This window comes from Oncorhynchus keta, chromosome 19 (genome assembly GCF_023373465.1).
Source record: "Oncorhynchus keta strain PuntledgeMale-10-30-2019 chromosome 19, Oket_V2, whole genome shotgun sequence".
Lineage (NCBI taxonomy): Eukaryota > Metazoa > Chordata > Actinopteri > Salmoniformes > Salmonidae > Oncorhynchus > Oncorhynchus keta.
Genome location: NC_068439.1, coordinates 76,583,655 through 76,597,841, shown reverse-complemented (window position 1 = coordinate 76,597,841; position 14,187 = coordinate 76,583,655). Strand labels below are relative to the sequence as shown.

The window sequence follows — 14,187 nt, the reverse complement described above, 5'->3', positions numbered from 1 at the left end:
AGGAATTGTCCGTAGAGCTTTGAGACAGAATTGTGTCGAGGCACAGATCTGGGGAAGGAAAGCAAAACATTTCTGCAACATTGAAGGTCCCCAAGAACACCGTGACCTCATCATTCTTAAATAGAGGAAGTTTAGAACCACCAAGACTTTCTACAGTTGTGGCCAAAAGTTTTGACAATGACACAAATATTAATTTTCACAAAGTCTGCTACCTCAGTGTCTTTAAATATTTTTTTGTCAGATGTTACAATGGAATACTGAAGTATAATTACGAGCATTTCATAAGTGTCAAAGGCTTTTATCTACAATTACATGAAGTTGATGCAAAGAGTCAATATTTGCAGTGTTGACCCTTCTTTTTCAAGACCTCTGCAAGCCGCCCTGGCATGCTGTCAATTAACTTCTGGGCCACATCCTGACTGATGGCAGCCCATTCTTGCATAATCAATGCTTGGAGTTTGTCAGAATTTGTGGGGTTTTGTTTGCCACCCGCCTCTTGAGGATTGACCACAAATTCTCAATGGGTTTAAGGTCTGGGGAGTTTCCTGGCCATGGACCCAAAATATAGATGTTTTGTTCCCTGAGCCACTTAGCTTTCACTTTTGCCTTATGGCAAGGTGCTCCATCATTCTGGAAAAGGCATTGTTTGTCACCAAACTCTTCCTGGATGGTTGGGAGAAGTTGCTCTCGGAGGATGTGTTGGTACCATTCTTTATTCATGGCTGTGTTCTTAGGAAAAATTGTGAGCGAGCCCACTCCCTTGGTTGAGAAGCAACCCCACACATGAATGGTCTCAGGATGCTTCACTGTTGGCATGACACAGGGCTGATGGTAGCGCTCACCTTGTCTTCTCCGGAAAAGCTTCCAGATGCCACAAACAATCGGAAAGGGGATGCATCAGAGAAAAGGACTTTACCCCAAGCCTTCTTCACAACAATTGAACCGCTCTCCTTGAAGTTCTTGATGATCCAATAAATGTTTGATTTAGGTACAATCTTACTGGTAGCAACATCCTTGCCTGTGAAGCCCTTTTTGTGCAAAGCAATGATGACGGCATGTGTTTCCTTGTAGGTAACAAAGGTTGACAGAGGAAGAACAATGATTCTAAGAACCACCCTCCTTTTGAAGCTTCCAGTCTGTTATTCGAACTCAATCAGCATGACAGAGTGATCTCCAGCCTTGTCCTCGTCAACACTCACACCTGTGTTAATGAGAATTGCTGACATGATGTCAGCTGGTCCTTTTGTGGCAGGGCTGAAATGCAGTGGAAATGTTTTTGGGGGATTCAGTTCATTTGCATTTGCAATTAATTGCAATTCATCTGATCACTGTTCATAACATTCTGGAAAAATGCTAATTGTCATCATACAAACGGCGGCAGCAGACTTTGTGAAAAATTAATATTTGTGTCATTCTCAACTTTTGGCCATGACTGTAGAGCTGGGCGCTCAGGCAAAATTGAGCAATCGGGGGAGAAAGGCCTTGGTCAGGGCGATGACCAAGAACCCCATGGTCACTCTGACAGAGCTCTACAGTTCCTCTGTGGAGATGGGAGAACCTTCCAGAAGGACAACCATCTCTGCAGAATTCCACCAATCAGGCCTGTATGGTAGTGGCCAGACGGTAGCCACTATGAGTTTGCCAAAAGGCACCTAAAGACTCTCAGACCATGAGAAACAAGACCATGGTCTAATGAAATCAAGGTTGAACTCTTTGGCCTGAATGCAAAGTGTCATGTCTGGAGGAAACCTGGCACCATCCCTACGTTGAAGCATGGTGGTGGCAGCATCATGCTGTGGGCATTTTTTTTTTAGTGGCAGGGACTCTGAGACTTGTCTGGATCGAGGCAAAGATGTACGGAGCAGAGTACAGCGAGATCCAGAGCGCTCTGGACCTCAGACTGGGGAGAAGTTTCACCTTCAAACAGGACAACAACCCTGACGCTTCTATCACACCAACAGCGTCATTGCATTTTGAAACACCAGAAGTACATTCATTTCCAATGGAACCCTGTGTTTTCCTTGCAGCATTGCGTTGCTGAGGCAGTTGCAGTGTGTTCGGTGTGGTGCATACGTTGTAGTTATAGAACGTTGGATTTATAGAACGTTGTAGTTATAGAACGTTGGATTTATAGAACGTTGGATTTATAGAACGTTGATTTATAGAACGTTGGATTTATAGAACGTTGGATTTATAGAACGTTGATTTATAGAACGTTGGATTTATAGAACGTTGGATTTATAGAACGTTGATTTATAGAATGTTGGATGGACAGTCGGCAGGAATGTACGCTCCCTCAACTTGAGACATCAGCGGCATTGTGTTGTGTGATAAATCTGCATATTTTAGTGGCTTTTATTGTCCGCAGCACCAGGTGGACCTGTATAATGATCATGCTGTTTAATTAGCTTCTTAATATTCCACACCTGTGGGTGGATTATCTTGGCAAATGAGAAATTCTCACTTACGGGGATTTAAACAAATTTGTGCCCCAAAAAATTGAGAGAAATAAGCTTTTTGTGCATATGGAATATTTTTGGGATCTTTTAACGCTTTACATGTTGCGTTTTATGTTTGTGTTCAGTGTACATCAAGTTCCTTGATGCTGCTGCCCAAGCCAACTACAAGGTTGAGTTCTATAAATATGGGAGCTTCCCTGGAGTCATTGACTGTATAGATGGATGTCATATTCCCATTGAGTCTCCCTGTACAGCAGATGCTAAGGAGTATAGGAATCTTAAAAAAGGGCTTTCAATAAATGTACAAAGTGAGTGCACTCGCAATTTTCAGTTCTCCAAGACTCCTAACATTGTTGCAGGTTGGAAAGATTTTTTCCAAAACTCCTCTTTGCCTGCTCAGCTTCAAGGAGGACAACATAGTGGATTTATACCTGGTGTGACCGTGTGTATGCACAGACCAACTTCTTGTTCACCCCCAATCTTCATGCAATAGGACGTGCGCAACAACGGTACAACCAAGCTCATATCCGCACCAGAGGTGTAGTGGAGTGCGTGTTTGGTTTATGGAAGAGTCCTTTCCAATGTCTCAGAAACACATTGCGCTTTCAACCAAGAAGATGCTGCATTGCAATAATTGTAACAGTAGTGCTTCACAATGACCTCAAACAGCATGGCTGCCCAGATCAATGACCTCAAACAACATGGCTGCCCAGATCAATGACCTCAAACGGCATGGTTGCCCAGATCAATGACCTCAAACAGCATGGCTGCCCAGATCAATGACCTCAAACAGCATGGCTGCCCAGATCAATGACCTCAAACAACATGGCTGCCCAGATCAATGACCTCAAACGGCATGGCTGCCCAGATCAATGACCTCAAACAGCATGGCTGCCCAGATCAATGACCTCAAACAGCGTGGCTGCCCAGATCAATGACCTCAAACAGCGTGGCTGCCCAGATCAATGACCTCAAACAGCGTGGCTGCCCAGATCAATGACCTCAAACAACGTGGCTGCCCAGATCAATGACCTCAAACAACATGGCTGCCCAGATCAATGACCTCAAACAGCATGGCTGCCCAGATCAATGACCTCAAACAGAGTGGCTGCCCAGATCAATGACCTCAAACAGCATGGCTGCCCAGATCAATGACCTCAAACAGCATGGCTGCCCAGATCAATGACCTCAAACAGCATGGCTGCCCAGATCAATGACCTCAAACAACATGGCTGCCCAGATCAATGACCTCAAACAACATGGCTGCCCAGATCAATGACCTCAAACAACATGGCTGCCCAGATCAATGACCTCAAACAGCATGGCTGCCCAGATCAATGACCTCAAACAACATGGCTGCCCAGATCAATGACCTCAAACAGCATGGCTGCCCAGATCAATGACCTCAAAGAGCATGGCTGCCCAGATCAATGACCTCAAACAGCGTGGCTGCCCAGATCAATGACCTCAAACAGCATGGCTGCCCAGATCAATGACCTCAAACAGCGTGGCTGCCCAGATCAATGACCTCAAACAGCATGGCTGCCCAGATCAATGACCTCAAACAGCATGGCTGCCCAGATCAATGACCTCAAACAGCATGGCTGCCCAGATCAATGACCTCAAACAGCGTGGCTGCCCAGATCAATGACCTCAAACAGCATGGCTGCCCAGATCAATGACCTCAAACAGCATGGCTGCCCAGATCAATGACCTCAAACAGCGTGGCTGCCCAGATCCTCACATTGAAGATTTGAAGATGAGTACCCAGATGTTCCCATGGTTGAGGCAGACAATGACAGAAATGGACTTGCCTGAAGAGATTATTTTGCTATGCAACACTTCTTACAAAGATACTGCAGCTCAAGTGATTGAAGCGAACAATAGTCATGGATTGATAACAAAAAAGGGTAAAACTTTGCAATAAGGTTACTTTTGTAAAGTGTTTATAAAGGGGTTATAATTACATTAATAATGATTATTTAATCATTTGTAAATGCATTGTAATCCATTTATAAATGGTTATATCGCATTGGTCAAAATAGTGCAATAACTTGCCAGTGTTTGCCAAATAGTGAGCCAATATTTACCTCCAGTGATTAACCATTTATAAATGCACTTACAAATGCTTCTAATATTAACCTTTATGGATAATCATGCAACCTTATTTTCAATAGTTGCACAGTTGAGCAATAGTTATTTTCTCACTTTTGGGTGTGATGCGTTGGTGCCCTGTTGCAGGAACAGTAGAGGTTGGTTTTCATGATGTGTCTTGACCCACCTTTCTAACCCTGATGCCCTGAGGTCAAATGTCCATGCAGGACATTATTCAATCATCATTCCTAACATTTGACCCCATTCCTAACATTTGACCCCATTCCTAACATTTGACCCCTTACCAGATGATATCAACACATTTACCACTTCTCTGTGATAGTCCAAGTGTGGTAAAATGCTCTGGTGTGAAATGGTAACTGTAAAGTCTTTGGTTGTTGAAGCAGTCGAGGAGGTATCCTCTCACAAGGTCTTCATACACACCATTCATTGACTAAACATGTTTAACAGTGTTGAATCTTCTCTCATGTATGTAGTGATGAGTACCTAGTACTGCCTATAAGCAGGGGTGTAAATAAGTAAAAATACTTGAAAGTACTAAAGTCAATTTTGGGGGTATCTGTACTTTACTGTTTATTATTTTTGACTACTTTTACTTCACTACATTCCTAAAGACAATGATGTACTTTTTACTCCATACATTTTCCTTGACACCCAAAAGTACTCATTACATTTGGAATGCATGACAGGAAAATGGTCTAGTTCACACACTTTTCAAAGAACATCCCTGGTAATCTCTACTTCCTCTGATCTAATGGACTCACTAAACACTTGCTTTGCTTGTAAATGATGTCCGAGTGTTGGAGCGTGCCCTTGCTATCAGTAAATTAAAAAACAAGAAAATGGTGCCGTCTGTTTTGCTTAATATAAGGAATTTGATATTATGTATACTTTTGATACTTAAATATATTTGAGAAATTACATTTACTTTGATACTTAAGTATATTTAAAAACAAATACTTTTAGACTTTTACTCAAGTAGGATTTTACTGCATTACTTTCACTTTTACTTACGCCAATTTCTATTCAGGTAGATTTCTTTACTTTTACTCAAGTATGACAATAGGGTACTTTTTCCACCACTGCCTATAAGTATGTCTAAGCTTTGAGTGAACTCCCAAATCATCTATAACATGATGTACCTACATTTAGAACTGCTAAAGTTATATGTTATTTTAAAGTGGCAATCCACCTACCATTAACCTATTTAATCCCATCGGTCTCAATAGGGACCGTAAAAAACGTTTTCAGTTATAAGGCTCTAAAAATGTTACTGAATGATCTATCAATGCATTTCCAGCAAATATTTAAATAATACACGGTCTCAATGAATAATGTGCAGTGTCACATGTTTAGTGTAAATTGTCACATGGCCAGAGCTGTTTACTTCCTGGATGCACCATGAGAAGAGGATGGCTGCATCAAAGCTCCCAAACAAAAGGTTAGTAAAGTATGTTAACATAAAGTTAGGACAAAGATGTTTGGTACACATCATCTTTAAGGTGTCTAGTTTTGATATATGCATTTGTAATTACTCAACTTTGTTCAGTGTGGTCATAGAATGTGTAAACATGTTGACGGCAACAATAGTGACCGGTGGGATAACACAGTACATCTTGGTATACACATAGTTATACACATACATAGTTCTTGTTCTACCTGACTTTCTACTCTGTTCTTTCTTTTAGTTTCACTTTGAGTCAAGTTCTGAATATGTTGGATCTAGGTGAGTGCCCAGACAAGGCATGCAACATTGCAGTTATCCCTCAAAACTGAGAAAGATGCTGTCCTGAGTGATTGTGATTGTGATAGCGATGGGTCAGATATGGACTACGGGCAGGCCATTTGCCAGCCAGGCTGTTGAATGCATATGCTGAACCTATGCAAACAGATCATGACAGGAACAACGTTATCAGTGATGGTGACCTACCCTTTACCCCCCCATCCACAACCTACCCCACTCCCCTCCATTGTTGATAATGAAGAGCCAAGGGCCTCTACCCGTCAGAGGGTCCAGTCAGAAGAGCCAAGGGCCTCTACCCGTCACAGGGGTCAGTCAGAAGAGCCAAGGGCCTCTACCCGTCAGAGGGTCCAGTCAGAAGAGCCAAGGGCCTCTACCCGTCAGAGGGTCCAGTCAGAAGAGCCAAGGGCCTCTACCCGTCAGAGGGTCCAGTCAGAAGAGCCAAGGGCCTCTACCCGTCAGAGGGTCCAGTCAGAAGAGCCAAGGGCCTCTACCCGTCAGAGGGTCCAGTCAGAAGAGCCAAGGGCCTCTACCCGTCAGAGGGTCCAGTCAGAAGAGCCAAGGGCCTCTACCCGTCACAGGGGTCAGTCAGAAGAGCCAAGGGCCTCTACCCGTCAGAGGGTCCAGTCAGAAGAGCCAAGGGCCTCTACCCGTCAGAGGGTCCAGTCAGAAGAGCCAAGGGCCTCTACCCGTCAGAGGGTCCAGTCAGAAGAGCCAAGGGAAAAGCTGCAGGTTGTCAAAATAAAGATTGAGCGTTCAAACGATCGAAGAGGCCTGCCACTGATGTGATTCCAAAACACATAGTATACAGCCCAAATAGGCAAAAGTTTGGCACGAAACCACTGAGCCATGGAAGGAGAGAAGAAAAGTCGACCAAAAAGACAATCAAAATGACTGAAATGTTGTTGGAAAAGAAGGTAATTTGATTCAAAACATCCTGTATGACAGTAGGTCTGACTGATCGTAGTTCAAAACAGTGATGCACAAACTAATCTTGCACTTGGTTCTGAAGCCTAACTCTATGATATATATATATATATATATATAAAAGCACTCATTGTCCAATGGCGCTTTTTAAATATATATATATATACATTTACATTTAAGTCATTTAGCAGACGCTCTTATCCAGAGCGAATATATATATAATTGTATTTTGTTCAGTGTAGGCCTCTACTTGAATGCATATTCTACAGGCTACCTCTCTCCTAAATGTTACCTTTATGTTCAGTGGGAATGACTCCCACGACTGCTATACAGTTGTTAGTGAATGTTGCACTAAAATGTCACAATGACAATTGTTACAATGAATATTGCACTAAAGTACAAGTTCAACCGTTACAATAAAGTGACAATATTAAATACGTTGATGGTTGTTGTCTTTTTGTCTTTGCTCTCAGTGTTCATATCGTGTTGTATAAGGGTTTTTGATGTGTAAAATAGTCACACTAGAATGTGACGGGGCATTCTAATGGCAATGCTGGGGACTGCTAGTGACAGAGTTTTAAATGTGTTAATAAATGGGCTGGGGACTGCTAGTGACAGAGTTATAAATGTGTTAATAACTGGGCTGGGGACTGCTAGTGACAGAGTTTAAAATGTGTTAATAACTGGGTTGGGGACTGCTAGTGACAGAGTTTTAAATGTGTTAATAACTTGGTTGGGATATATAAGAACTTTGATAACTGCATAGGAGAAATATGTTAATTCAGTAACATTATCCCACCGGTCACAATTGTGACCGACCATAAAACACACTTTTTCACCTACCTTTCCATTAAAATTTCAAACAATAATGATGGATTACTTCAAAGGGTTACTAATGACACTTGATTTGGATATTTTCATGTCTGGGAAAAATTCAGGATTTAATGGGTTAAAAAATGAGTTACCAACATTTATAACTGCTGAAAAGATACCTTTCAAGAAAGTGGAAACCTACTGACCATTTACTAATGAGTTAGGCCTACCAATATAACGTATCAAAATACACTGTACTTTAAAAGAAAGTGGAAAACTTCTTGCCATTTATTAATGAGATGCAAACATTTAGAAAAGCATATAAATCTCCTCAAATATGCAATACATAGTAAGGGACATGCAATTTAATAGAAAGATACATTGGTAAAGCAATTTTAATTGCAGTGACTCAAATCTGTAGCCTATCATTGGTATAGTGGGTAGGCTGGTTTATTCACATAAAAAGTGCAAGGGGGGGGGATATTTTTCTCCCCTTTTTATCATTACAAGTCAGAATAGAAATTGACAACAGATTAACTCCTTAAAATACAACCTAGGGTCTCATGGTCTCCTTCGGTGTCTTCATTTGTTGCTTTCTTATTAAGAAATTTCCCACACCCTGGAATCAGAGACCTCCTCCTATAAGGTCTCAGAGATCTCCAAAATGATCACTGACTCCAGGATGGGAAAATGCCTTTGTCTTTGTCCTCCAGGCCGGGTTAGTGACACAGTCTTCGCTCCTGGCTGCTGCAGATCTAGCGGGCTGACCTTCATCCTGTTTTATCCCCTCCACGCTATGGTGATAATCTGCCTCTAGAAAATGTTTACATTGTTTGGTTTCGGTAATTGCTCCAATTACACACAATGCTTCTGTATTGGTGTCCCATCCCTGGTTTTTGAAGCATCTTCAGGTCAGCACCAAGTGCACATCATTAATATAATTAGGCTACACAAAGATTAACTGGTTAGTCCTTACTTACTTTAGCATGGAACTCCCTAGTCTAGAACTAATTAATCTGAAGTTAAGCAACGTCTCAGAAATAAATGTTTTAAATCTGGATTAATTGAAGTATAATTAACCTAGTCCTGATTTAAATTAAAATATGTCTGGGAAACTGCCCCTAAATCTACAAAACAGCAGTGATTTCACAGAACTGCTCATCTGTGAACACATGATTCAATCAGGAAGTTTCAATGATATTTCCTGAAGATAAAATCAAAGCATTTTCTCATGCTTTTAATCAGATCAAAAACATGTTTAGCTTTCGGTACAGTACTTGGTTCCTACATCATGTGGGTTTGAGTATGTGTTTTGGTTTATGAGGAACAAAGGGATTATGAGTAAATGACCACGCTAATTCAGCAGGCTGAGAATTGCAATTTTAGGACAAGGTTTGATGCCATGGACTATGGAATAAACAGGTTCCAACTATATCCACATGAAGGAGCCATTGACTGCTATTGAAAGGAAGATTTCATGACCTGCTAAAAGCAAAGATTTGTATAACCAACCCAAGATAGACCAGAGCCTGTCGTTTCCATTGGGTGAAAATGAATCATAGTTTCATAGTAATCATAATTAGCATATTTCACTTCGGGAACGCCTACTCTGTGAAGTGCGCTGTGCAATAACTCAGTTCGCCCTTGCACTCCTAGACCATTTAAAAAAAACTATGGCAAAGGGTAAAGTCTACAAAAACGCAGTCCGCTGTGTTTGTTACAGATTATAGCTTTGGAAATCGAAAACTGTATGGAGATCAAACGTTTCATCGATGAGAAAATTTACAGAATGTCTGCCGAAATCTATCTCGCTCCAATTTCTCCCACAGCCGGCCACTGCGCTTCCTCTCATCGCCATATTTGGTATTGAGTGGCAACACCAACCGAATGCATGACATTTATTCGGGGAAATATCTGTCTCATTGTTCGAGCTGTACTAAAAGTGCACAGCCTATTGATCTCACCAGATGTATAACTATTTGACCGGATGTATAAATGTGAAGCATCCGGTCGGCGTTTCCACACACTACCAAGTATGGGAGTGGGAGAAGATGGAGGGAGATCGATTTTGGGCGACATTCTGCTAAGTTTGTCATCGATTAAACATTTGATCTTAATACAGTTTTCTGTTTCCAAAACTAGAATCTGTTACAAACAGACTGGACAAAGTTTTGTAGAAAAAAAATGTGTAGTGCATAGTGATTAAAATGTGTAGTGCAATTTAGTTATTGCACACGCGAACCTCAGAGTAGGCATGCTAGAATGCGCCAATAGGCTCTTACTAGCTCGTGGCTCTGCCCACCTCCTTGTTTGTAGTTGTTGAAAAATTATTTTCTATCCCTGTAGCGAAACAGGATGGTTCGTACAAGGCTAAAAAGTGCATACCAGTTGTCATGTTCCCACGTAAACCACCAGAGGGAGATATTACCTACAATTTCAACTTTAAATCCAAGCAACAACAACAAAAAGACTACAAATTAGACATTTTAAGATTTTTATCAAGCACAGATGTAAATAAAGGTCAGTAGTAGGTCAGTACTCGACTCAAGTAAGTCATTATACTCAACAACTATCCTATGACAATAAGAATGACAGCTCAAAATTATTTATTAATCAATTGCTGAGTGCAAATAGAGAACTGAATGTCAAAACTGATGTTACCGCCAGACTAGCCTCGTCGCGTCCCAGGCACAATGACGTGGTTTTGGAGGTATGGCAACATTACGGTCAGACTAAATGGAATAATTCAGGCTGTGGACGTGATTGGGAGTCCCATAGTGCGGTGCACAATTGGCCCAGCATCGTCCGGGTTTTGGCCGGTGTAGGCCATCTTTGTAAATAAGAATTTGTTCTTAATTGGCTTGCCTCGTTAAATAAATGTTAAATAAAAAAGGTATAATAATAATACTGTAGCTGTCATTTGATATTAAAGAAGTTGTTAAACACCTGAAGGTTATGCCCTCGACATATATAAGAGGTTTTGCATACTTCAAATCAGTAGATATGTATTTAGTACCAGTATTGGTAGATATGTCTTACCCATGCAATGTACAGAGATTGTGGACATCAACAATACATACTTACCAAAAGGAATGCTTTTCATTGTCTAGAATGCACTTTGTCAACAGAAATTGTTGTACTATACAGTAGGTTGGAATCCTTCAACACTGGTAGATAAACAAACCTTTACATTTGTAGATTTATAGAAATCTAACTTGAATTAAATGTAACTTGGATCATGCTAATCTTAGGCTTTAAAAAAAATCCTGTTCAGGTAGACAGGGCCTTGAATGTTATAATCTACTCACATGAGTTGCAGGACCAGAGTCAGTGAGATTGATTGATTCACAATGATGCAACATGGTGAGTGATAAATGTGTTTTGCTGTCAAACTTTTCGATAGGCCTTTTTTTTGTGTGTGTGTGTGAGACAGAGAGACAATATAATATTGTGTGTGCAAGTGTCTGTGTGATCACCCTGGGAATGTACAAAGATACCTTTGTGCTAATGAGGTAGGGTCAGTGTGACATGTGAGTGAACTCCCAGGCTCCTCTCTGCTGGATGTGTACCCTCCCTGTGACAGCCAGGGCGAAACTGCACATTGTTGCCCTGGAGACCATCTTATGGTGAGAGAAGAAGACAGCTTTTTTTCTCACGTGAGAGAGAGAGGGTAAGAAGAGAGAAAAAGAGAGACTTGGATTTCAAGCCAATATCCAACTGTGTTTTAGAAATAAATCAGTCTTCCTTTAGAATTGTTTTTTTCCTATATCTTTTCCTGTCTTTCTTGTTTGCTCCGCCTCCACCACTTTGTTACGCAGACTGTTTTCTCTCTCTCTCTGTGTTTCTTAATTTTCTCTGTGTCTCTCTGTGAATAGACCCTTTGATGGTGTGTGCTGGCCACACAGGAAGTGCACTGCTAGAGGTGCGGCTCATGTGAGAAACACAAGACAGGATGCAGTGTGTGTGTGTGTGTGTGTGTGTGTAAGCATGTGAGACCGAATGACTGTTGTTACAATATAGATGGAACTTGTCTCAGATTAGACCCCCAATCTCCATCCTGCAAGCAATTAACTGAAAGTGTTTTTTAGTTGTTTGAAAAAAAAGTTTTTATTTTAGGAGAATAGATTTGGGAGTTCAGAATCAGAGAGATGGAGTGGCACTAAAAATAAAAAGATTCAAATCAATCTGTGCTTTCAGTTGTTTCACATGCAAGGGTCAGTAGGGGCAACCTAAATGCCTCTAGGCACGGTAGGCAGGGGTATTTAATGTATTGTGCAGCAGGTAGATTTTTCTCTCCAGTAATCACCCTAGCAACAACAAACAGCTCTGCCCCAACCGAAGCTCCAATAAGCTTTAAAGCCATGTCTTTCCTCACTTCCTCTCAACGCATTGGGTTTGGTTTGAACCTCTCCAGTTAGCAGGCGGCCATCTTGGATATAGCAATCAAGCAAACTACCCTTACTTTTGGGATGGGGAGGACTTTAACCGAACTTGGGTCTTTCGGGGTACCAGCACCGTCGGAAAACGGGGAAGCGCGCATCGGAAGCTGAAAATCAATAGTAACTCAAGACGCCAAAACTGGCTGCAAATTCTGAGACCGGTTTTACGTTAACACCCCTTCCCCTCCCCTTTTTCCTTGACTAGACATTCTGTGCATTTGTAGAGAGCCCGTGAACTATTGGAATACAGTTTATTCAGTTTTAGTTCCCTAAAAACGAATTGGAACATTTTGGAGCTCGGGGTTATGGTTTGTTGTTGGACAACCTTTTGTGGGTTGTTGTGTTTTTCGCAATCTGTCCCACCTCTGTACAGTAATGCGGTTCGACAATTTACCTAATTAATCTGTGGTCTAGACATCTTCCAGCGTGTGTTTGCTGGAATTTCGGCGTTGCGTTAAATCCATGTTCTTCAATAGCATTTGTAGACCTGCTTTCCTCCGGTTGGGCAAAGGTGCAACAACATTTTAAAAAAGGAGACCCAGAACGCCGAACCACTTCGTGGAACAAGACATTAACATGTCAACCAGAACGCCACTACCTACTGTCAATGAGCGTGATACTGAAAATGTAAGTATTTGTTCCAAGTAAGTTAGGCTTTAACGTTACTCCTTTCAGCTCTAAACTTGGCATTGACCAACTTTGTAAGAATTATGTTTGTGCCAATTTCGGTGTCATAGTCTACATGTTATGGTACTTTCAAGACAACTGGGAATTGAGAAGAAAAAAAAGAGGTCAAAACATGACGTCAGTGAACTTCAGGTCGGAAAGTCAAATCAATTATTATTTGTCATATGCTTCGTAAACAACAGCGAAATGCTTGCTTGCCGGCCCACCCAAACAATGCAGAAAGGAAAAAAAGTGAAAAAGACACCAGAAATAATAAAAATAATAACACAATGAATGAATGATAACTTGTCTATCTATATGCACGGGGTACCAGTACCGAGTCGATGTGCAGGGGTACGAGGTGATTGAGGTAGATCGAGTATATACATACAGGTAGGGATAAAATGACTATGCAACAGGATAGATAATAAATAGTAACAGCAGTGTATGTGATGAGTCCAGAGTTAGTGCAAAAAGGGTCATGCAGATATTCTGGGTAGCTATTAGTTAACTATTTATTTCACTATTTAGCAGTCATATAGCTTGGGGGTAGAAGCTGTTTAAGGTCCTGTTGGTTCCTGACTTGGTGCATCGGAATTGCTTGCCGAGTGATCGCACAGAGAACAGTCAATGACTTGGGAGTTTGGAGTCTTTCAAAAAATATTTAGAACCTTTCTCTTACATCTCCTGATGTAGAGGTCTTGGAAGGCAGGGAGCTCTGCCCCAGTGATGTACTGGGCCATACGCAGTACCCTCTGCAGTGCCTTGTGATCGGATGCCAAGCAGTTGCTATACCAAGATGATGCAGCCAGTCAAGATGCCCTCAATGGTGCAGCTGTAGAATGTTTTGAAGATCTGAGGGCCCATGCCAAATCTTTTCAGCCTCCTGAGGAGGAAGAGGCATTGTTGTGCCCTCTTTACGACTGTGTTGGTGTGTTGTGGACCATGATAGTTCCTTAGTAATGTGGACACCGAGGAACTTGAAGCTCTCGACCTGCTCCACAACAGCTCTGCCTTCTGTTACCTG

General features: G+C 41.6%; 1 protein-coding gene across 2 annotated transcripts in view; it reads left to right on the top strand.

Annotated features, from left to right (window-relative positions):
• The first annotated feature begins 12,430 nt into the window (after positions 1-12,430).
• Positions 12,431-14,187, top strand: part of LOC118371463 (MAP/microtubule affinity-regulating kinase 3-like) — a 128,147-nt gene continuing 126,390 nt past the window's right edge. Inside the window, exon 1 of one of the 2 annotated variants that reach the window (XM_052471323.1) lies at positions 12,431-13,121. In XM_052471323.1, the coding sequence (XP_052327283.1) occupies positions 13,071-13,121 (51 nt within the window). In that variant the 5' untranslated portion in view covers positions 12,431-13,070. The remainder of the gene's footprint in view (positions 13,122-14,187) is intronic. The other variant, XM_052471332.1, reaches the window with a different exon arrangement.